The sequence below is a fragment of the Propithecus coquereli genome, unplaced genomic scaffold, assembly GCF_000956105.1.
Source record: "Propithecus coquereli isolate 6110/MARCELLA unplaced genomic scaffold, Pcoq_1.0 Scaffold251, whole genome shotgun sequence".
Taxonomy (NCBI): Eukaryota; Metazoa; Chordata; class Mammalia; order Primates; family Indriidae; genus Propithecus; species Propithecus coquereli.
This window is the reverse complement of record NW_012148075.1, coordinates 2,167,138-2,189,841: the sequence shown is the minus strand read 5'-3', so window position 1 is coordinate 2,189,841 and position 22,704 is coordinate 2,167,138. Positions and strand designations below refer to the sequence as shown.

General features: G+C 33.8%; 1 protein-coding gene across 5 annotated transcripts in view; it reads right to left on the bottom strand.

Moving 5' to 3' along the window:
- Positions 1-22,704, bottom strand: part of FBXL2 (F-box and leucine-rich repeat protein 2) — a 98,798-nt gene that overhangs the window by 65,332 nt on the left and 10,762 nt on the right. For 2 of the 5 annotated variants that reach the window (XM_012646866.1, XM_012646868.1), the window contains exon 2: positions 19,857-19,918. The exons of the other annotated variants lie outside the window; for them this stretch is intronic. In XM_012646866.1, coding sequence (XP_012502320.1) covers positions 19,857-19,918 — 62 coding nt within the window. The remainder of the gene's footprint in view (positions 1-19,856; positions 19,919-22,704) is intronic. 5 annotated transcript variants of the gene reach the window in all.

Here is a 22,704-nt window from a genome sequence, read left to right as displayed (position 1 = left end):
AAAAAAAAAAATATATATATATATATACATATATATATGTAAGTCAATTGACTGATGGGAAATGTGAAATTTCCCAAGGTTAGACAATAGTACCATGGAGCTGGAAATATTTGCAAAGTCAACACAGCAAAGAAAATCCAGGTATAATGTATTCTTAAATCAAGTTACTCTAAATGATAAAGTATTTATCTATTCATCTACTATCTATTTATTTAAAAGATAGGGTCTTACTATGTTGGCACAGGTTGGATTCAAACTCCTGGCCTCAAGCAACTTTCCTGAGTAGCGGGGACTACAGGTGCAAGCCACTGTGCCCAGCTAATTTTGGATTTTAATAAAAGTGTTTTGAGAAATTAATAGTGAACTGAGTAAGGTAGTAACACAAGAGGCTGGAACACAGCAAATGGGAATAGAACTGAATGAGAAATGAGGAAACAAAGCATTTATAAAGATTAGGGATACCTAAACCTAAAGATAGGAAAGGGGAGATTCAGCAACAAGATGGCTAGGCACAAGAACAAAAAACCAGTAATCACTGCATCTACTTTGTGTTTCTCCCTTTCTTTCTCTACTGTCTCAACTAATAAACATGCCAGTGATTTCTGGTTTTGTTTCCTTATAGTTTTATCACAATGTACACATTCCTAAACAATACATCATGTAATTTTGCTTGATTTTGAACCTTATAAAAATGGTACTTGCTGTATATGTCTTCTGCAACTGGCTTCTTTTCACTCAGCATTGTAACACTAATATTTATCCATGCCACCGTGTAAAACCATAGTACATTTCACTGCTTTACAAGATTCCATGTTCTAGTCAATGAACATTTGGTTGTTTCTAGTATTTTTGCTATTATGAATAGTGCTACTATGAATATTTTTATACATGTCTCCTGGTCACAGGGTGTACATTTGCAGAAGCCTCCTTAGGATATAGCCAAAAGTAGCAATTCAGATCACGGAATACGCCAATTTTATAGGACAATGACGAATTGTTTTCCAAAGCGGTGGTACTGAGTACCTTCCCACCAGCATATGTACAGTCACGCACCGCACAATGACATTGTGGCTAATGACAGACTGCATATACAATGGTTGTCCCATAAGATTATAATACCATATTTTTGCTGCACTTTTTCTATATTTAGATATGTTTAGATACACAAATATTTACCATTGTGTTACAATTGCCTACAGTGTTCAGTACAGTAACATGCTATACAGGTTTACAGCCTAAGAGCAATAGGCTACACCACATAGTCTAGGCTATACCATCTAGGTTTGTGTAAGTGCACTCCATGATGTTTGCACAATGCCTAACAATGTGTTTCTCAGAATGTATCCCCGTTGTTAAGTGATACATGACTGTGTACAAGTTCCATAAAGAAAACTAAAAGAAAAGCCACAAACTAAAAGATATTTGTAGTACATAAAACCAACATATTCCTAGTAGCCAGAATTTATTTGAAAAACTATAAATCAGTAAGAAAAAGATAGTCTAATTGAAAAATGGGCAAAAGGCATTAACTGGTATTTTAAAGGAAGCACAAATGGCAGAAAAAATGAGAAAAGATATTTCAAATCATTAGTAATCACAGAATTTCAAAATAAATACTACCAGTGATCATTTACCCCCATTAGATTATTGCAGTGCCCACAGCTGGAGAGGATGAGGATCAGTGGAATTCTTATAGTCATTATATAGGAGAGTTTCCTTCAACCAGCTCTTCAATAACTACAAGAGAGAAGGGTTGCCCTGCTGACCCTTTCACAAACTCAATTCTGTTAGTTCAGCAATAATTATACTCCTGTGTGTTTAAGACATTAGATGTATATTAGATACATATGCCACATCAGCTTACCCTAACTACACTAATACAGAAACGGGTACCTTGAAGTAGGGTGCTACTAGAACAAAAATCTAAAATATGTGACATCTGCCTAATGTGTCTACCTAGTGGCTGACAGCACAGGAAACATGTATCAGAAGGTGGTAAGAGGAAGGCATGTTATATGACACAATTGCTTACAATTGTGTGGAAGACATACAAATGCAGATCCAGAGACAAGGTTGGAAAGTGCCAAAAGAGTACTCGGGAAAGCATTAGCTGGTTTGCAAGAGAAATAAAAGGAGAGAGAATAGAGAAACTTGGGGTTTCAGACAGTTGGAAAAGCCAACTATTTCCAAATACCACATAGTAGAAAATAACACTGAAAAGCACTTTTCTAAGCCACAAATCTGTTAAACTGAATAACTAAGACATGTAGCAAAGATCAAAGTTGCTCCCTTTCATTCCATGCCTATTGTTTCAGATGTCTAAAGATAAGACACCATTGAGAAACACAGGCATGGAAACTAGGAAGCAAAAACAAAATAAAATAAAAAATGCCTGAGGTTATAGTCTAAGACAGCACTTTGGGTGTGGTGATAAGACTAAATTCTTAAATTCTGTCAAAGAACCCATAAAGCTGGCCCAAAACATGCTGTGATTATAAACTAATCCTCAGGTCTGCAAAACTGCACAGGTAAGAAATGGCTGTGAAATAACTACAGGTTGAATATTCCTAATCCAAAAATCTGCAATATGAAATGCTCCAATGAGCATTTCCTTTAAGTGTCATGTCTGCACTCAAAAACTTTTGGATTTTAGAGCATTTTGGATTTCTGATTTCTGCATATTCCCCAAGATAGGCACAATCCCTAATATCCACTTCAAATATAGTCATGGAGGATAATGAGCATGGAAGAATCTTCCAGAGGTTGGAGTTAAGAGTCACCAAGACCAGTGGCAGGAAAGCTTCTCCCAGTAAATAGAACAGGAACATCCCCCACTGCTAGGGCAAGGACGACTTCATGATACCTGCCAAGCAGGCGCTCATCGCTGCTACAGAATAACTGTTACGTGTCTTCCATTCTTCTCCTTTCCAAATTGTATTGTTTATTGCAGTTATCCTGTCCCTGTTCCTGAATACGGGGGAAGGTAACAAAACCATGAAGCACCTCATCCACATCTGATGGAGAGGACTGCATATCACCCAGAGATCCTGGACTTTGAATTGGATGCAGTGAATGGATGGGATGTGGGTCATCTCTTGGGGTTTGGGGAGGTGTTCTGTGTGAAAAGAAGGGTCACCAATACGGTGCTAGAGGTGGAGGAGGGGAACTGGTTAAGAGGGGCACAGGAAAACTTTTGGGAGTGACAGATATTCTATGTATTGACTGTGGTGATGGTTCAAAATGTTTGCCCAGCTCATAGAACTACATACCTTAAAACGTGTATTTTATTGTATGTAAATTATACTTCAATAAATAATATGTTTGACTATTTTTAAAAGCCTAAATAATAAAGTATCCCTACAAACCCCAAAACACAGGTGGCTGGGGTTCAAACCACCATTTGCCATAGAACCTGCTTTATTATCAGTGTCTACATAGGAGGAAGCAAAAGGGGCTTTTGACCTAAAAATAGGAGAATCCCCAAATAACTAACAAACCCTAGACAGCACAGGTAGGTGGCCAATCTGAGAACAGCAGCCAACGATACTGAAAGGAAATGGTGCCCAAATAGCATACGAGTGCAAAGGCTCCACAGTAATTTCTAAAAGGGGCTGGAGCACTCTGGGCTACATAAACTCTCAAAAACCCTCATCCTGAAGCTACCTTTTAGGACAGGACCCAATACTTACAAAACTGCTAACAGTGGAGTAAAAAACTGAGCAGGACAAAAAAAACAGAACAAAGGAAATTCCATGTAAATGCTGGGGATGGGAAGAAAGTCAAGAAACAAGAGCAACCCACTGTGTTCTCAAACACTGAAATAACAATGACTGAAGAGAAAATTTTGTGAAATTATAATAGAAAACTTTCCTCATCTACACCTCCATTAAGAAACACTAATTTCACAAATACCATGCGAAGTTTGTAAAAGAAAAACAAGGAGCAGAATATCCCTATAGATAATTAAAATATACTAGAAATATATGCCCACAAAACAGATTAAAACTGTAACCTACTATTTCAAAACAAGTGAAATTTAAGAAAATGGTAAGACATGAAAGGACAATATAAGTCAGAATTAGAAAAACAGGATGAGGAAAGAAAACTTAGGAAAGAATAGAATCATAAATAAAAAATTTTTGGAAATAAAGACTAAACATAGAAGAACACAAAGGTGAATCAACAAAATAGACAATACCCTAAGACAGCACTTCTCAAAGTATGTTTCAGAAACCATAAGTGATGCCCTAGACACTTTCAGGTAGTCCAGAAGGCCAAAATTACTCTCATAGTAATATTAAGATGTCATTTGCCTTTTCCACTGTGTTGACATTTGCACTGATGGTGTGAAAGAACGATGAGTAGAACTGCTGGTGCCTTGGCAATATATCAAAGAAGTGGAACTACAATATACTTAGAGTCATTTACTGTCATGTCCTCAGCATTAGTTACAAAGAAAAACCTGGCTTCATTTTAAGGAGAAACAAATTAACTTTATTGAATCTTGACTTTTGAGCACACATCTTTTTAATTTCTGCATGACAAAATGGAAAGTACTCATGAAGAACTTCAAATGGTTGTCTTAGGGAAAAGCAACTGAGCTGCAAGCTAGTCACTTTTTCATGAAACACATTTTCATGTAAAAGAACAACTGATATAAATTATGGTAATTCGAACTAGGGTACTTGGCAGACATTTTCTAAAAAATGAATTGAACCTGTCACTTAAGGAAATATTATGCCAATGAAAAAATACAAGTTCAAGAAAAAAATCAGAATTTTTGAAAACTTGTATCAGCATCTGTGAGTTGTCAGCTTCTCAATTCTTAAAGATTATTCTGTTCAGATCAATGGTGATACTGACAAATGTGATATTTTAATATTATATAATAAAATGTGTCAACAATGGGAATATTTGCTAACTTAGTAAACCATATTTTACAAATGACCAATATATGAAGTTTCAAAATATACTTTGAATGAGGAAAAGATCCAAAGTACCAAGACAAATGGAGTTTAATGTAACAGAATACAAAAAGTTCATTGCCATGATTTTAGATTCCACATTTCTAAGCTTTAAGAAATAGCCACTTGTTGAATTCAGGTAACACATCAAATAAAATATCCACAATTATCTAAAAAGACTATTAAAAACTCCTCCCTTTTCCAAATACGTATCTTTGTGAGGCTGGATTTTTTTCATACACTTGAACCAAAACATATTGCAACAGACTGAATTCGAAAGCAGATATAACAATCCAGCTGTCTTCTATTAAGCCAGATATTAAAGATATTTGCAGAAATGTAAAACAATACCAGTCTCCTATTTTTATTTTGGAAAACTTATTATTTTAAATAAAAATCTCACTTATTTTAACATCTGAGTTTATTTTTTTAAAAGAATATTTTTAAAAATTTTGTTTTAATTTCTAATAAGATATATATTTATGACTGCAACTCACATAAGAAAAGCTCTTTGGAGTCCTCCATTTTTAAGGGCGTAAAGGTACCCCCCAAAAAAGATTAAGAACGATGCTGTAAAAAATGAAAGAAAAATTTTAAATATCACAAAGCAAAAAAACCAAAATGATTTAAGAGAAAGTGACAAATAATGAACATAGGCAAAGAATATCTAACTTACAGATAATAGATGTTCCTGAAAAAAGGAGAGAAGGAAAGCAAGTAAATACTAAAAATTATAATTTAAGAAAACTTTCATGAAATAAAAAGAATTATTTGAAACTATATATTAAAAAAGAATATCACATACTCCAAGACTATCAGCTCAGAACAAACACCAGGACATATTCTAGTAAAATTACTAAACTTTAAAAAAAAAAAAAGAAAGAAAGAAAAAAGTCTTTTGGCAATCCATGCAAAAAGAGCTTATAAGGGAGATTTACTCTACAGATTTACTCATTTCTCTGGTTATCTCCTATGTATACAGGACATATATATGTTGTTAAACTTATGGATAAAGAAATTTGGGGTCAGACACAGTGGCTTATACCTATAATCCTAACAGTCTGGGAGGCCATGGCAGGAGGATTGCTTAAGCTCACGAGTTGGAAACCAGCCTGAGCAATAGCGAGACCCTACCTCTACCAAAAACAGAAAAGAAAAAAAAATTAGCCGGGCGTGGTGGCATGCACCTGGAGTTCCAGCTACTAGGCAGGCTGAGGCAGGAGGATCACTTGAGCCCAGGAATTTGAGGCTGCAGTGAGTTACGATAATGCCACTGCACTCTAGCCCGGGAAACAGAGCAAGACTGTCTCCAAAAAAAAAAAAGAAAAAGAAAGAAAGAAATTGTGGTACATATATGCAATGGAATATTATTAGCCATAAAAAGGAAACCCTGACATTTGCAATGTGGCTGAACCTGTAGGATATTACACTAAGTGAAATAACCCAGACACAGAAGGACAAATACTATATCATCTCACTTATATGTGGAATCTAAAAAAGTTGAACTCATAGAAGCAGAGAATAGAACAGTGGTTGCCAGGGGCTGTGGGAAATGAGAAGATGTTGGTCAAAGGATACGAACTTTCACTTATAAGATGAACAAGTTCTGGAGATCTAATGTACAGCATGGGTAGTGAAAGATGTGTTAATCATTATAGAATGTATACCTATATATCAAACCATCATGCTGTATACCTTGAATATATTCAGTTCTTTGTCAAATATTTGTAAACAAAAAATTTTCAAAGAACACATGAAGAAAATGGAATTATATATTTAAGATAATCAGGAAAAGAAAATATGAACCAAGTTTACATTCAGCAAAATTTACTTTCAAGTATAAAAAGCACAAACTGTTAACAATGTATAAAAACTCAGAAAATAGTGTTCTCATGAGCCTTTTCTGAGGAATTTTCTGGAAAACAAGCATCAGAAAATAAAATGACTACATGGAAATTGAATAAATTAATGAGAGTTAAAAGGGAGAGGGTTTAATATATGGTGGCTAACAGCTCTGACAATGTAGATTTAGTACAACCATTAACAAATGGGGGCTGGGAGCCAGTCATCCCTGAATCTCCCTACTGAAGCCACTCTGCAAAAACTAGAATAAGTCCCTACTTCTTCAAATGCCCAAACACCAAAGCAGCTACAAGGATCATGAAAAATCAGGGAAACATGACACCACCAAAGGGACAAAATAAAGCACCAGTAACCAATCCTAAAAAAGGAGATTTACAGGCCAGGCATGGTGGCTCATGCCTGTAATCCCAACACTTTGGAAGGGCAAGGAGGCAGGACTGCTTTGAGGCCAGGAGTTTAAGACCAGCCTGAATAACATAGTGAAACCCCATCTCTACAAAAAACATAAAAAAAAAAAAAAAATTAGGCAGGCATGGGGGGCGAATGTCTGTAGTTGCAGCTACTCAGGAGGCTGAGGCAAGAGGATCACTTGAGCCCAGGAGTTTGAGGTTGTAGTGAGCTATGATACACCACTGCACTCTAGCCCAGCAAGATCCTGACTCAAAAAAAAAAAAAAAAAAAAGGAGATTTACAAACTGCCTGACAAAGAATTCAAAATAGTTGTCTTAAATACAAATAACTAAATGATATGGGGGAAACAATACACAAACAAATTGAGAAGTTCAACAAAGAGATAGAAATCATAAAAAAGAACCAAACAGAAATTCTGCAGCTAAAGACAATGCCTAAACTGAAAATTTCCATAGAGACCTTCAGCAGCAGACTGGATCAAATAGAGAATAAGCATGCACAAAGACAGGTCATTTCAAATTAACCAGGCAGAAAAACAAAAACAAAAGAGTGAAGAAAGCCTATAAAAATTATGGGACACCATCAAGTAAACCAATATACACATTATGGGGGTCCTATAAGGAGTAGAGAAAGGGCTAGAAAGCTTATATAAATAATGACAGAAAACTTCCTCAATCTGGAAAAAGATATAAATATACAGATACAAGAAACTCAGAAGTCTCCAATCAGGCTGAATCCAAACAAGACTACACCAAGAAACAGTATAGGCAAATTGTGAAAAATCAAAGAAAAAAAGGATCCTGAAAGCAGCAAGAGAAAAGCAGCATATCACATACAAGGAAACTTCAACATGGCTATCAGCAAATTTCTCAGCAGAAACCTTATAAGCCGGGATGCAGTGGGATGATATATTCAAAGTAAATGAAAGATAAAAAAGGCTGCCAATCAAGAATACCTTACCTGGCAAACCTTTTCTCCAGAAATGAAGGAGAGAGAAAGACTTTCCCAGACAAACAAAAGCTTAGGGAATTCACCACCACCAGATTTGCCTTCCAAGAAATACTAAGGGAAGTTCTTAAAGGTGAAAGAAAAGGATAGTAATTAGTAACATAAAAACATATGAAAGTATGAAACTCACTGCTAAAAGTACATAGTCAAATTCAGAACACTCTAATACTGCAATGATGGTGTGTAAGTCACATAAGTATGAGGACAAAACTTTTAAAAATAATTATAGCTACAATAATTTTTAAGAAATATACAATATAAAAAATGTAAATTGTGACATCAAAAACATAAAATGGGGGGAGAGTAAGAGTGTAGAGCTTTTGTATGTGACCTAAGTTGTTAAGAGCTCAAAATAGCCTGTTACAAGATGTTTTATGTAAGCTTCAATGGTAAGTGCTAAGCAAAAACATATAGTACATACACAAAAGATAAAAAGTAAGGAATCAAAGCATATCACTACAGAAAATCATATAATCACAAAGGAGGATAGTAAGAGAGGAAAAAAACAAAAGATCTACAAAACAACCAGAAAACAACTAACAAAACGGCAGCAGTAAGTCCTTACCTATCAATAATTACTTCGAATGTAAATGGATTATCCAATCGAAAGACAGAGTGGCTCAGTGAATTTTTAAAAAAGATCCAACTATATGCTACCTACAAGAGACCTACTTCATCTATAAGGATACACAGAAACTGAAAATGAAGAGATAGGAAAATATATTCCATGCAAATGGAAATCAAAAGAGAACAGGGGTAGTTATACCAGATAAAATATACTTAAAGTCAAAAACTATAAAAAGGGACAAAGTAGGTCATTACATAATGATGAAGAGATCAACTCATCAACATAACAATTGTAAATATAAACGCACACAACATCAGAGCACCTAAATATATAAAGCAAATTTTAATAGATCTGAAGAAGAAATAGACTACAGTACAATAATAATAGCAGACACTTCAATTTCAGCAATGGACAGATTATCCAGTCAGAAAATCAATAAGGAAATATTGTACTTGAACTACACTTTAGACCAAATGGACCTAACAAGACATATAGAGAACATTCCACTCAACAGTGGCAGGACATTCTTCTCAAGCACACAAAGAACATTCTCCAGGAAAGATCATATTAATATATTTGGCCACAAAATAAGTCTTGACAAATTTAAGAAGTCTGAAATCATATCAAGTATGTTTTCCAATAACAATAGTATGAAACTAGAAGTCAGTAATAGGAGGAATTTCTACAGTTAAACAACATGCTCCTGAACATCAAATGGGTCAAAGAAGAAATTAAGAGGAAAATTAAAAAATACCTTGAGATAAATGAAAATGGACATACAATATACCAAAACTTAATGGGATACAGCAAAAACAGTTCTAATAGGGAATTTAAAAGCAACAAACACCTAGCTCAAAAAAGAACAAAGATCTCAAAAAACCGGGGCTAGGAGAAATAGGGAGAAAATAATTTATTAACTGTTTTCAATAATTATACTGGTGGCAACTGCATTTATGTTGTTATTCTGAGGCTGTTGTGTATGTAATGTGGAATAAAGCAAATGAGTAATTATAGGATATTCTAATTCTATAATCCCTGTGTCAGAACTAGGACTATCAGTGTGGAAGAAAGGAGATATAAGGTTGAAGACATTAAGTAATACTGGTAGTGCTAAATTTGAATCAGTAATTTCAGTATGAAATCATGAGTTTCTCATATTTGATATATATTCAGTATACTAAAAAATACCTAAAAACAATAACCCAGCATGGGTTCGAGACCAGCCTGGGCAATATAGTGAGACCCTGTCTCTACATAAATAAAAAAATTAGCCAGATGTGGTAGTGTGTGTCTGTAGTCCCAGCTACTTGGGAAGCTGAGGCAAGAGGATTTATCGAGCACAGGAGTTCGAAGTTACAGCGAGCTATGGTTAGGCCACTGCACTCCAGCCTGGGTGAGAGAGTGAAACCTGGTCTCACAAAAAAAAAAAAACAATGAAAAACCCTACTAGGGTCATGTAAAAAGGAGCCAAAGACAGGAAAATGTGAACTTCAATAAAGGTAATAATTGCAATGGATTGAAAATTATCAAATATATTTAAATCCATAAATTTATAAAAATATTTTTAAAAAATCTAACTGGTCACTTTCAGAGGATGATAAGAAACCAACTAATTTTTAAATAACTTCAGACTTATAGAAAAGTTACAAAAATATGACAAAGAGTTCTTGTATACCCTTCACCCTGACTTGCCAAATGCTAACATTATACAGCATGTGCATTATCATTCTCTCTCTTGGTAATGTATTTTATATAATCATACATATAAAATTTTCTCAGACTGTTTTGAGAGTAAGTTGCAGACATGATGCCCACTTACCCCTAAATATGCAAATATTTCCCCAAGACAAGGACATTCTCTTTCTAAAATGCAGTAGTACTATTATCAAAATAAGGAAATTAACATTAATATAATACTATTATCTAATCTAGAGATCTTATTCAAAATCTGCCAATTGTCCCATTAATGGCCCTTAAAGTGAAAGAAAAAAAATTCTGGCCCAGGATCAAATCCAGGATCACATATTGTACTTCATTGTCATGGCTTTTCTTTAGTTCCCTTTAATCTGAAATACTTCCTCAGCCTTTATCTTTCACAACTTTAATATTTTTTAAGCATATATGCCAATTACATTGTAGAATGTCCTTGTACATATGTCCGATGTTTCCTCATTATGAGATTCAGGTTATAAATTTTTGTCAGGAATGCCACAGAAATGATACTGTGCTCTCTTTTTAGTATATCACAGCAGGAGGTATATGGTGTCCATCTGTCCTGTTACTGGTGATGCTATCTTTGATCATCTGGTTGAGATAGTATCTGCCAGACTGCCCCATTATAAAGTTACTATTTTTCCCTTTGTAATTAATGTTTCTTGTGGGAAGATTATTTGAAACTACGTAAATATTTTGTTTTTCATCGTACCTTTATATATCTCATTATTTCTAAAACTGGTAAATAAAAGGAAAGAATCAAGGCTTTATCCTGCCTTTCTATAAGGCAATATAAACTATAACACTGGGTACTCAGAAATAAAGAGAAGTGACTCTGTGAAAGTATTCCAATTAATAGAAAAAAAAAAGACTTAGAAAATCACCACTTTGCAGCCCCAATAAATTAATGATCTAACAGACACTAACATCTCAAAAAAGAGAAAACCAGACATCATATGACTCTTGATGAAAGAACACAGCAACACATTAAGTCCTACCAAAGAATTAGTCTGATCAAACCTCTGGACCTACCTGTTAATTTTCCAAGAAATACAGATGGAAGAAACATGTTGAAACTGCACCATGAGGGTGCAATTAGCATCCAGACTGTGGGAATTTCTACAGGTCAAATAACCCAAGTTCTTCAACAAAATATAGAACAGAAAGATAAGGAGAGGGGACCTGTAGATCAACAGAGACTTAAAAGATTTCTAATTTTTTTAATGGGCAAGACTAAACTATAATGTCTAAGGACATACATATGGGTGATAAATCTACAAAGAAATGAAATACAGTGATAGCTATAAAAGTCAAGATAATGGTTCCTTCTGAAGATAAGAGAAGCAGCTGTGATTTGGATGGGATATGAAGGTGCTTCTTTGGTGACTAGCAACATTTTATTTATTGACTTAGGTGGTGTCTCCAAGGATATTTATCTTATATATTTGTTTTGCATAATTTTGACTATATGTTGTACTTTACAATAAAAAGTTTTTTAAAAAGAAAAAATGATGTATGGGCCAAAGAAGCAATAATGGAAATTGATGAATACTTGAAACTGAATGGTATGAAAAACACTGAATTTCAAAACTTGTGGAATGCAACAAAAGTATAACTTTGAGTTAATTGCCTAAGGAATTTGTATTAGATAAGGCAGCTAAAAAATAATGAGCTACTAGGTGTCCAACTTATGAAGGTAGGTAAAGAAAGCAGTATAACCTCAAAGGAAGAAGAATGAGATTTAAAGAGATATGAGTGGAAACTATTAAAACAGAAAGAAAAAATAGAAAAGAATAAAGCCAAAACCTGGTTCTTTGGAAAGAGTAAAAAAATACGTAAACTTCTAGTAAGACCGATCAAGAAAGGAACACTTGAGCATAAATTAATGACATTATGAATGAAAGTACATTACAACAGACACAGTTTAAAAAGAAAATAAAAAGATAATTATCAAGGCAAATTTTAAAACTTAGAAAAAATGGATAATTTCCTAGAAAGATAAAACTAGCAAAAGTCACTCCAGAAGAAACAAAAAGCTTGAAAAATCCTATTCACATTAAACAAATTAAAGTTGTAGTTAATTTCTTACAAAGAAAATTGTAAGCTCGTATAATTTTACATTTCTATCAGACTTTCAAGGAACTGTTAAACCGAGACATATATTAATAGATTTTTCTAGAGAACAGAAAACAAGTGGATATTCCTCAACTCAATTCTATGAACCTTGTATTAATTCCAAAATCAGATAAAAATGGCAAGAGAAATAAATTTATGGGCCCTAGTCACTCAAAAATACAGATACCTTCCCAAACATGTAGTATTGGCATATAGAAAATTAACTAATGGAAGAGAATTAAGACTCTAAAAACAGACTCATATGTATGACAGAGGTGATATAGCATTTCTTGGGAGAAATGGAAGGACCATTCCACATATGAACCTGGAAAAACTGATAATCTACATGGAAAAGAAAAGAAAAATGGATTCTTATCATATATCATAAAGATCCATATCAGAGTGACTAAAAACTGAAATATCAATAACAAAATTTTTAAGCTTTCAGAAGAAAATATATGTGAATACCTCTCTGTCCTCAGGGTAAGGAAAAGGCACAAATAACACTAACCATAAAAGAAAAGATTGATACATTTGACTTCACAAAAGATATCTTCTGTTCATTAACAAATGCCTTAAAGAATGTGAAAAGACAAGTTAGCAGATGAGAGAAAATACCTGTCAGATAAACATTAATATCAGCACAAAGATTGTACGGAGAACATAAAGAGCTCCTACATTTCAGAAAGACAGATAAGCAATTCAACAGGCAAAAAAACCAAAAACATAGGTTTCACAGAAGAAATACATGTGACTAATAAACATATGACCAGATGCTCAACATTACTAGAATTCAGGGAAATTCAAAAAAAGCACAATGGAATGCCATTCTACACTTCTTTGGCACAAATTAAGATATATGACAACACTGAGTGTTGGAAAGGATGTTACAATCTCTTACCTACTGTTTCTTTAAATGTAAATTGGTAAGACGACTTTGGAAAAACAATATTACTCTATAAAGTTAAATATTTGTATAGCCTATAACATCCAGCAATTCCACTCTTAGAGAAAATTTTATACTTGTGTACCAAGAGACATCTACAAGGATTTTCACAGCAGCACTGTTCTTGTTAACAAAACACTGGATACAATCCAAGTACTCATGAAAAGGAGTATCAATAAGTAAATTTTGGTATATTCACACAATAGACAATTATACAGCAATAAAAATGAATAAGCAACAGCCAAATAGAGCAAAATGGATCACTTTTAATAACATAATCTTGAATGAAAACCATTCTCAGGAGACATCATATATTACTTTTTTTTTTTTTTACAAAGTTAATAAACAAGGAAAAAGTAAACATTATGTTTAGTCAAAATATATTTAAGATAAAAATTTTTAAAAAGAAATCATAAATACAAAGTTCTTGATAATATTATCTTGACAGTGGGGATTAGAAGGGGACAATATTCATATATATATATTATATTATGAAATAAATTAAAGAAGGCAATGCATTATCAGTGAAATGTACCATTAACCAAGAATTATGAGTAATACAATTCTGTATAACTGAAATTAAAAAAAAGCTGCAACAATCATCCCTGATATATGCCTCAGTGTGCTTTTTCAAATATATGTTAGTAAATTGTTAGAAATGGAATTTGTGAATATATACATTTAGCATTTTGAAAATTTTTTCCAGTGGCCCTATAAAATGGCTACGACGGTGTATATTCCTACCAAAACTATCTCTCACCTCCTTGCCAAAACCTGGTGTTATCAAACTTTTGGGTAACATCTCATCGCTATTTTGATTTGTATTTAAACACAGGCCTGGTTCAACATTTTTATACATTTACTGGCCATTTGTATTTCTTCTTTTGTTTACAGCCTCTTCCAACTGTTTTTCTAATAGAATTAATCTATTTTATTCTTAATAATTTTTGAGTTTTTTCTTTGTACATTGAAGAATACAGCCCTTGCTTTTAATGTGTATCTAAGTATTTCACTCACCACTGTGCTATTTATCTTTGGTATGGTATGTTTTGCCATAGTTTACTATTCATATAAGTCAAATTTACCAATCTTTTCTTTGTGACTACTGTTTTTAAATTAATAGGTATCTAACATAACTTTCCATGGATACGGCTCTGGGGCGAAATGTATCCAGTTTCTATCCTTCTTATCAGGGGAGCTTTTGGTGTTTCATGTGACCTCAATGTAAATGTAAAATTCAAAGGCATCATCAGAGTTTTCATACACAGGCATAACCCCACCCTGGACTAAAGAAAATTTGCTTCTGCCATGATTTAGACTTATATGTCAATGCTAAAATAGTATATAATACTATATAGGAAAGGCCTGCCTAATTTCAACACATATTCATTCAGTCTCACATTGCCTCATGCAAGGTAAAAAAACAACAATAAAAGCAAACAAAAAAACCTTTAACAAAATGGAAAAATCTGCACAGATGCTTAAACGTGAAACTGCAGTACGTACCCCGAAAAGAGCATCTTACCTGTTAGGCTGCCCTGGAATTTATATAAGGCAGCAGGCATCACACACAGCAGGAGATAGAGGCCCCAGTCCTTGAAAAAGTCCATGGAGTGCTGAAACCAACCAGCAGGCAAGAACACCCACTCAATGACACCCACAACAGAAATGAGCCCTTTACTGCACTGCTTGCCAAGGTGCCACGATTACAGCTAAGCACTAGGCTATACCTTAATGATTCCAATAAAAAAACACAATTATTTTCACTCATGGGATTGGCTTATGAATTTTAGAAAAGGAAAATTTGAAAATTTCTGTGCTAATCATTTTATAATTCTTCCTAGCAAACTCAACTTAATTCTGGGCAATTATTGATATTGTCCAGAATTATTAGGCTCAGCTCCATCCTTTGGGGCAATCAAATCTTTCCCTTCATCAAGCCAACAAACACTGTGAGTACTTAATTTTATCATGTACCCATATAAGCTTAAAAAAGAAAGAAAAGTACATAAATAATAGTAATTATTTTTTAAATGTGTCTAACAAGCTTCTTTCATTATTATATGTGACTAACAAGAGCTCTGTCTTCTCAAAATGTTTTAAACTATTTTCTGTAGGTATCACTCATTGTCTCCTATGAGGTAGTTTCCGTGTTTTCACTTCATTAACATCTGAAAGCAGCCATAATAGAAATTAAAACTTAAGGTCAAACTAATATCAAAATTTATAATCTGAATTTTAGGCCAATATTCAACTCATGTAAGACATCTTTTCTCAAAAGGGGAATGGTTCCTTCCAAAAGATTGTCTTTTTTATAATACAAGATAATCATCAGTTGTCACAACATCACCAATCCGCTTAAGTCCTAGTAATTGTCCCTTTAATATAAAAAGGTAGTATGCAATTTCCATTGAGATTGAATTAGTCCAGCTTGATGAAATGAAGCATTGGGCCTATATAGACTTATTTAGTAACCAGGTTCTTTACAGAAGTATTTTTAGCAGTAGAATATGTTAAGATCCATATTAGGACAGCTTGATTTATCAGCTGTTTGCATTAAAACTGTACAGTCGAATAGCATTTATTAAGTATTCGGGCATCAAAAATTGATATAAATAACAATAAAAGCTAACATTTATTTAATACTTATTAGGTGCCAGGTACTCTAAGAATTGACAACAACCCTATAAGGTAAGCATTATTACTATTCCTATTTTACAGATGGGGAAATTAAGGCCCAGAGAGTTAAGTAACTGAAATCGCACAACTAATAAACATGACGACTTGAAATCTCACACTAGAAAGTCTGGCTCCGACAGCAATACAGACAATAACAATGTGGACAAATAGATGCAAGGACAATCCAACTCACTAACAGACAAGGGTTGCAACAAATTAAATATTCCCATTGTTATACATACTATATAACTGACTCTGCAGAATAAAATTATAAGCTGTTTGTTGAGCTGTGTGAGAGGGAAGGGGAGAGAGAGAGAACTTGAGTACCTTTAATTTACGAGTGAAAGCTAGGTTTAAAAAAAAAAGGAAAATTGTAAAAACTTGTTCAGTAACAAACTAAAAATGGGTAGTAGAAGAAATTTGTGGATTAATAATAATGGGTATTATTAACAGTAGCAATAAAATGATCAGACAGAAAGAAAATAGATTTTTCTGAGTGGATTCAAAGTGATATTAAAGAGACGAAAAGCAGCACATTTTTTCAGATTATGCTTCTTAACAATTCCAAGACTTCCCTTGATGTGATCAGTATCAGAAGCTAGTCGAGAATGCAGTACAAAATGGTAGAAGAGAAAATTATCCGGACTGCAAGCAAATAAATCTATCATAAAGTCAAAGAATTCATATCTATTGATGAAGTAAAACTGAAGGTGAACAGAAATTCAACAAGATTAGGAATGATAGTCCACACTGTCACAAAAAAGCCTACCATATGAAGTAAAAAGGTAAGCTAAGGGCAGACTGAAAGTATGAAGACATTTATGCGAACAGAAAATAATCAAGACTAAAGCTTTATGAGGCGGGGGCTTCGTTGACTCACTGTTGCAGATAACCCAATGATGAAGATGGCTGCTTATGGAAGCTGGTTCAAACCCTTCTTCAAAGTTGTGTTTAGAAGGGGTAGCTGGGAAAGGGAAGAGCTACTATTACTAGGAATGGAAAGTCTGAGAATAAAATGACAAATGATTTAAAGGCCGGCAAAAAAATTTAAAAATTAAAATACATAGCTAGAGTTAATTTTGAGACTCATGAATCGGAAAAGACCTAAAGTGGCATTACTTTAAAATTTAAATTCCCGTTACAGCCTCCAAAATAAGAACAGAAGTGGGAATGTAAATCTATGATGAGACATGTTATGAACATTTGCTCTCAAGTGGCAATTCTTTCTGAAAAACGATCTATGTACAAGCCTCGTGGCATGATTCAAAAGTTCTAACTAATGATGACAACCTCCAGTATTCTTAACAGCTGAGTCCATCGTGGATCTTTAAAAGAACTGAAATTTCTAAGACTGTAGCTTTGAAATCACACTACCACAGAAAGTGATATAATTCCTTACATTTATTTTTTCAGTATCAACAGACAGAAACTGTTCCATGGCTGAGTATAAAAGCCAACACTACCAGAAGGGAAAAAAAAAACCATTAAGTTAATAGCCTTGAGTCACATATAGCAGCTGTATGCATGAGAAGGGTAGAGTTTAATCACACCATAGTGTTTAATGACCAACACGGTTCTGCCTGAAGCTCGTTATGATTCCTTAGAGTAAGAATGCCAAATTCATATTATAGCTCAATGCCTGTTGTAAAGAAATGTTCAGACTGAGACTGGAAGCATTGCATAATTGCAGCGTACACCAGTCTGTGTGGATATAGTCCCCTGCAGTTCTACAGGGGAACTGCCCACCCTGACCCAGTCGTGTTGGTTCTAACAGCTTACTGTGCTTGATCAAGGCCTTGTGGGTTTATATGATAAACATACATTCCTTCTTGTCACCACTTTCTTACTTTAAATCATCTAAAATGCCAAAGGATATTCTCTCTAAACAAATATTTGTTTTATTGGAATAAAATACGATATTTTTCATACTATCCTGTCTCCGTTAATTTTTTTTTAGTTAACTGAATAGAAGGAGTTCATAACAAAAGTTCAAACCACCACCAATGGCTAACGAAACACCCTCTGAAGCCTCTGAAATATGATCACTGTCACAAGGAAGCTAAGTCCTCATCCCATTTCTGACTCAAGGAAAAATGTCTAACATTCTAATCACAGTAAAAGTGAGTAATCTCTGGCATTGACAAAGTGACTCTGTGGTGAACTCAGGAAGAGATGAAAACCATTATTCCCAATATTTAAACAAAACTTATACTTGTTCCCCAAATGTTAAAATGAGATTTAGTACAGCCAGGGAATCGAGTCGTCTGGTCAATCTCTTATTGTATGTCAGCATTTCCCAAAAATTTTCCAGGGAATATTAAAAGGATTCCATGGTCAGTAAGTTTGAAATGCCACAGTTATCCAACTTGGAGCATCACCATGCATATTACCCCATTAAGGCTCTGAGAGATCCTACAATAAAGAAATCGGTTTTGTTAACCCAGTGTTTCCCATACTTATTTGATCAAAAAACCTGCTCGTTTTTTTTAATTTTTTTTTTTTTTTAATGGAGACAAAGTCTCACTCTGTCACCCAGGCTGGAGTGCAGTAGTGCAACCATAGCTCATTGCAGCCTTGAACTTCTGGGCTCAAGTGATCCTCCTGCCTCAATCTCCCCAGTAGCTGGGACTACAGGCATGTGCCACCACACCTGGCTAATCTTTTTTTATTTTTTGTAGGGATGGGGTCTTGCTATGTTGCCCAGGCTGGCCTCAAACACCTGGCTTCAAGTGATCCTCCTGCCTTGGCCTCCGAAAGCAGTGGGATTACAGGCATGAGTCACCTCACCCAGCCAAAATCTGTTTTTTTGTTTTGTGGAATATCAGTAATATGAGAAACAGAGTTAGAGAAATGCCACTCAAAGATTACCATGTACACATTTATTAATTATTTGTAAAGAATATAACAACATCCAAAACTAAAATAAGATTTCTTTTGATGATTGTAGAATACTAAAGAAAAGTGCAGTGTCTCGGGGTCAATAAATGTTGGTTGATAACTTTACTTGGTAAAATGACAACCAAAATAACATTTACTGTATATTCAGTGATACCAGAAATAAAAGACAAAAAGCTTGCTTTATAGTATTCACTGTCACTTACACCTTTAATAAAATAGATAAAAACATATCAATATTTGGGTCTGATGGCACTTTAAGTGCTCACTAAGAACATATGATAACTGTACTTTTTTTTTGCACTTATTTTAAAACCCATTTGTCAGAAAACATCTAAAACTTTATGACTTCAAGAACTCACAACCTTAACAATAATCTCTCCTCATATTATTGACTTCATTATCATTATCTACTGAAACGAAAATGGCACCTACTGAAGATTATTACAATACTTACCACATTACAAAAAGAATCCAGATCAATGCTATGTACATACTTAGTACATTCTGGATTAGACCAAGTAAAATTTAACAACAAGCTGAACAGCATTCTATAAAACAAAAACAAAAAGTCAGTTAGGCTAATTCTGTCTATTTTTCTATACTATGAACTCACAGTGAGAAAGAAGATAGTCTTGGAACTTGATGACTAAATTAAATCTGAACTCTTTATCTGACATTTATCCACACTTACCTTAAGAGAAGTTCTTTGGGTAACTTTTTGTTAATAAGGCCTTCATCATTGTTTGAGAAAACCTGGAAAGAAAAAAAAAGAAAAGTTGGGAAACTGTTCTTTAACGAATGTGAAAAAAAAACGTATGTGTTTCTTATACTAGATCAGAACAGCACTAATATTCCTACTGATATGATGATACTAATTTCATGAAGCCATCATGCTCCAATATCAAGGTATATCAAATATTTTATACCCCATCACTACTTCATAAAAATGGCAATACACAGCCATTTGTATACTACATTGTATTGGAGGGTCCAGCCAAAGCAATTAGACAAGAAAAAGCTATAAAAGGCACCTACATTGGAAAGGAGGAGGTAAAACAATCTCTATTTCCAGATAACATGATCTTGTATATAGGAAATTCTAAAAATCCACAAAAAAATCAATTAGAATTAATCACGGAGTTCAGCAAAGATAAAGGATACAATATACAAATATATAATACAGCTATATAAAAATAAATTGTATTTCCATATCCTATCAATGAACAACTTGAAAATGAATTTAAGAAAACAATCCAATTTATAACAGCATCAAAATGAATAAAATACTTAGGAATAAATTTAACAAAAGAAGTATAAGACTTCCATCTTAAAAACTTATATAAAACACTGTTGAGAGAAATTAAAGATTTAAATAAACTGAAAGACAATCATGCTCATGAACTGGAAGACTTAACAGTGTTACGTTAGCAACACTTCCTAAACTGATCCATAGATTCAATGCAAAATCCCAGCTGCCTTTTTCTTTTTTTTTTTTTTGAGATACAGTCTCATTCTATAGCCCCAGGTAGAGTGTGATGGCATCATCATAGCATACTGCAACCTCAAACTCCTGGGCTCAAGTGATCCCCCTGCCTTAGTCTTATGAGTAGCTAGGACTACAGGCACATGCCACCACGCCTGGCTAATTTTTCTATTTTTAGTAGAGACAGTGTCTCACTCTTGCTAAAGCTGGTCTTGAACTCCTGACCTCAAGTGATCCTCCCACCTCGACCTCCCAGTGTGCTAGGATTACAGGCGTAAGCCACTGACTGCATCCAACCTCCCAGTTGCCTTTTTACAGAAATAAGCTGATCCTAAAATTCATATGAAAATGTAAGGGACCCAGAAAAACTAAAATAATCTTGAAAAAGAAAAATTTAACACAAAGGAATACATTTAACACAAAGAAAAATTTAACAATTCAATGAAAAGACAACCGAGTTTAAAAATGGGCAAAGAATTTGAATAGACATTTCTACAAAGAAGATATGCAAATGGCCAATGTACACATGAAAAGATGTACAACACCAATCATCATTAGGGAAGTGTAAGTCAAAACCACAGTGAGATACTTCATGCCCACAAGGATTGCAAAATAAAAAAGACAGATATAATTAATGGTGAGCATGTGGAGAAATGGGAACTCTCATACACTGCTGGGGAGAATGTAAAATAGTATAGCTGCTTTCTCAAAGGTTAAACAGAATTACCATATGACCCAGCAATTCTTCTTGTAAGTCAATACTCAAAGAGAAATGAAAACATATGTCCATACAAAAACTTGTATAGCAGCATTATTCATAATATCCAAATAGTGGAAACAATTCTAAACAAATTGTTTTGAATTGTCTATCAGTTGATGAATGGATAAACAAAATGTGGTATAGCCATAGAATGGAATACTCTTCAGCAAGAAAAAAAGGAATGAAGTACTGATACATATTACAAGAATGTGCCTTGAATACATTATACTACTGAAAGATGACAGACACAATAGGCCACATATTATATGTTTCCACTTACATTAAATATCCAGAAAAGGCAAATCCATGAAGATAGAAAACAGAATAGCAGTTGCCCAGGGATAGGGAGTGACTGCTAATAGATATGAGGTCTCTCTTGAAGCTATGAAAATGGTCTTGAACTAGATGGTTGTAATGGTCACACAACTTGGCAAACATAATAAATCCCACTGAACTGTACATTTTAAGTGAGTGAAATTGATAGTATACAACTAATTTCATTTTAAAAACATATTTTAAAAAAACATACCACAATCCACCAAAGCAAACCAAAAGTGTAAACAGTGCCATAAATAGTACCCAACATTTATTTTCAAAGTAGTGTCAATAATGAGTCTTAATTATTGATATGATTTTAGTCTACTATCTTTATATTTACTTTCTATTTGCCCATCTGTTCTTTGTTCCTCTATCCTGCTCTTCTGACTTCTTTTTGGTAAAACAATATTTATTCTATTTCCTTTATTGACCTTATAGCTATACCTCTATTTTTTTTGAATGTTTGCTCTAGTGATTAGAGTACATCTTTATCAAGTCTAACTTCATTTAACTTTCTCCTGCCTGTTGTGCACTTATTGTCATATAGCTTACTTGTACTTCCTACTTATACTACATACCCAATACATTATTTCTGCTTTAAATAATCAACAATTTTTTGAATAAATGTACAAAAGGAAGATATTTTAAAAGGTCCTGGTGCAATTCATTCCTATTTTCAGATGTGAGCTTCCTTTATTATTACTTCTCTTTAGCATAAAGAACATTTATTGTGATATAGGTCTGGTGTAGACAAACTGTTTTTGCCTTTGTCAGAAAATGTCTTTATTTCTCCTTCATTTTTGAACGCAGAATAACAGATTAGCAGATTTGCTTTAAAAAAAAAACACACACACACTTAAAAAATTCATTCCATTGTCCTCTTACCTACACTGTTTCTGATATTATCATTCATATTATTATTATTCCCCCTTACTTTATGTAATTTTTCTTTTCTACCTCCTTTTTTTTTTTTTTTTT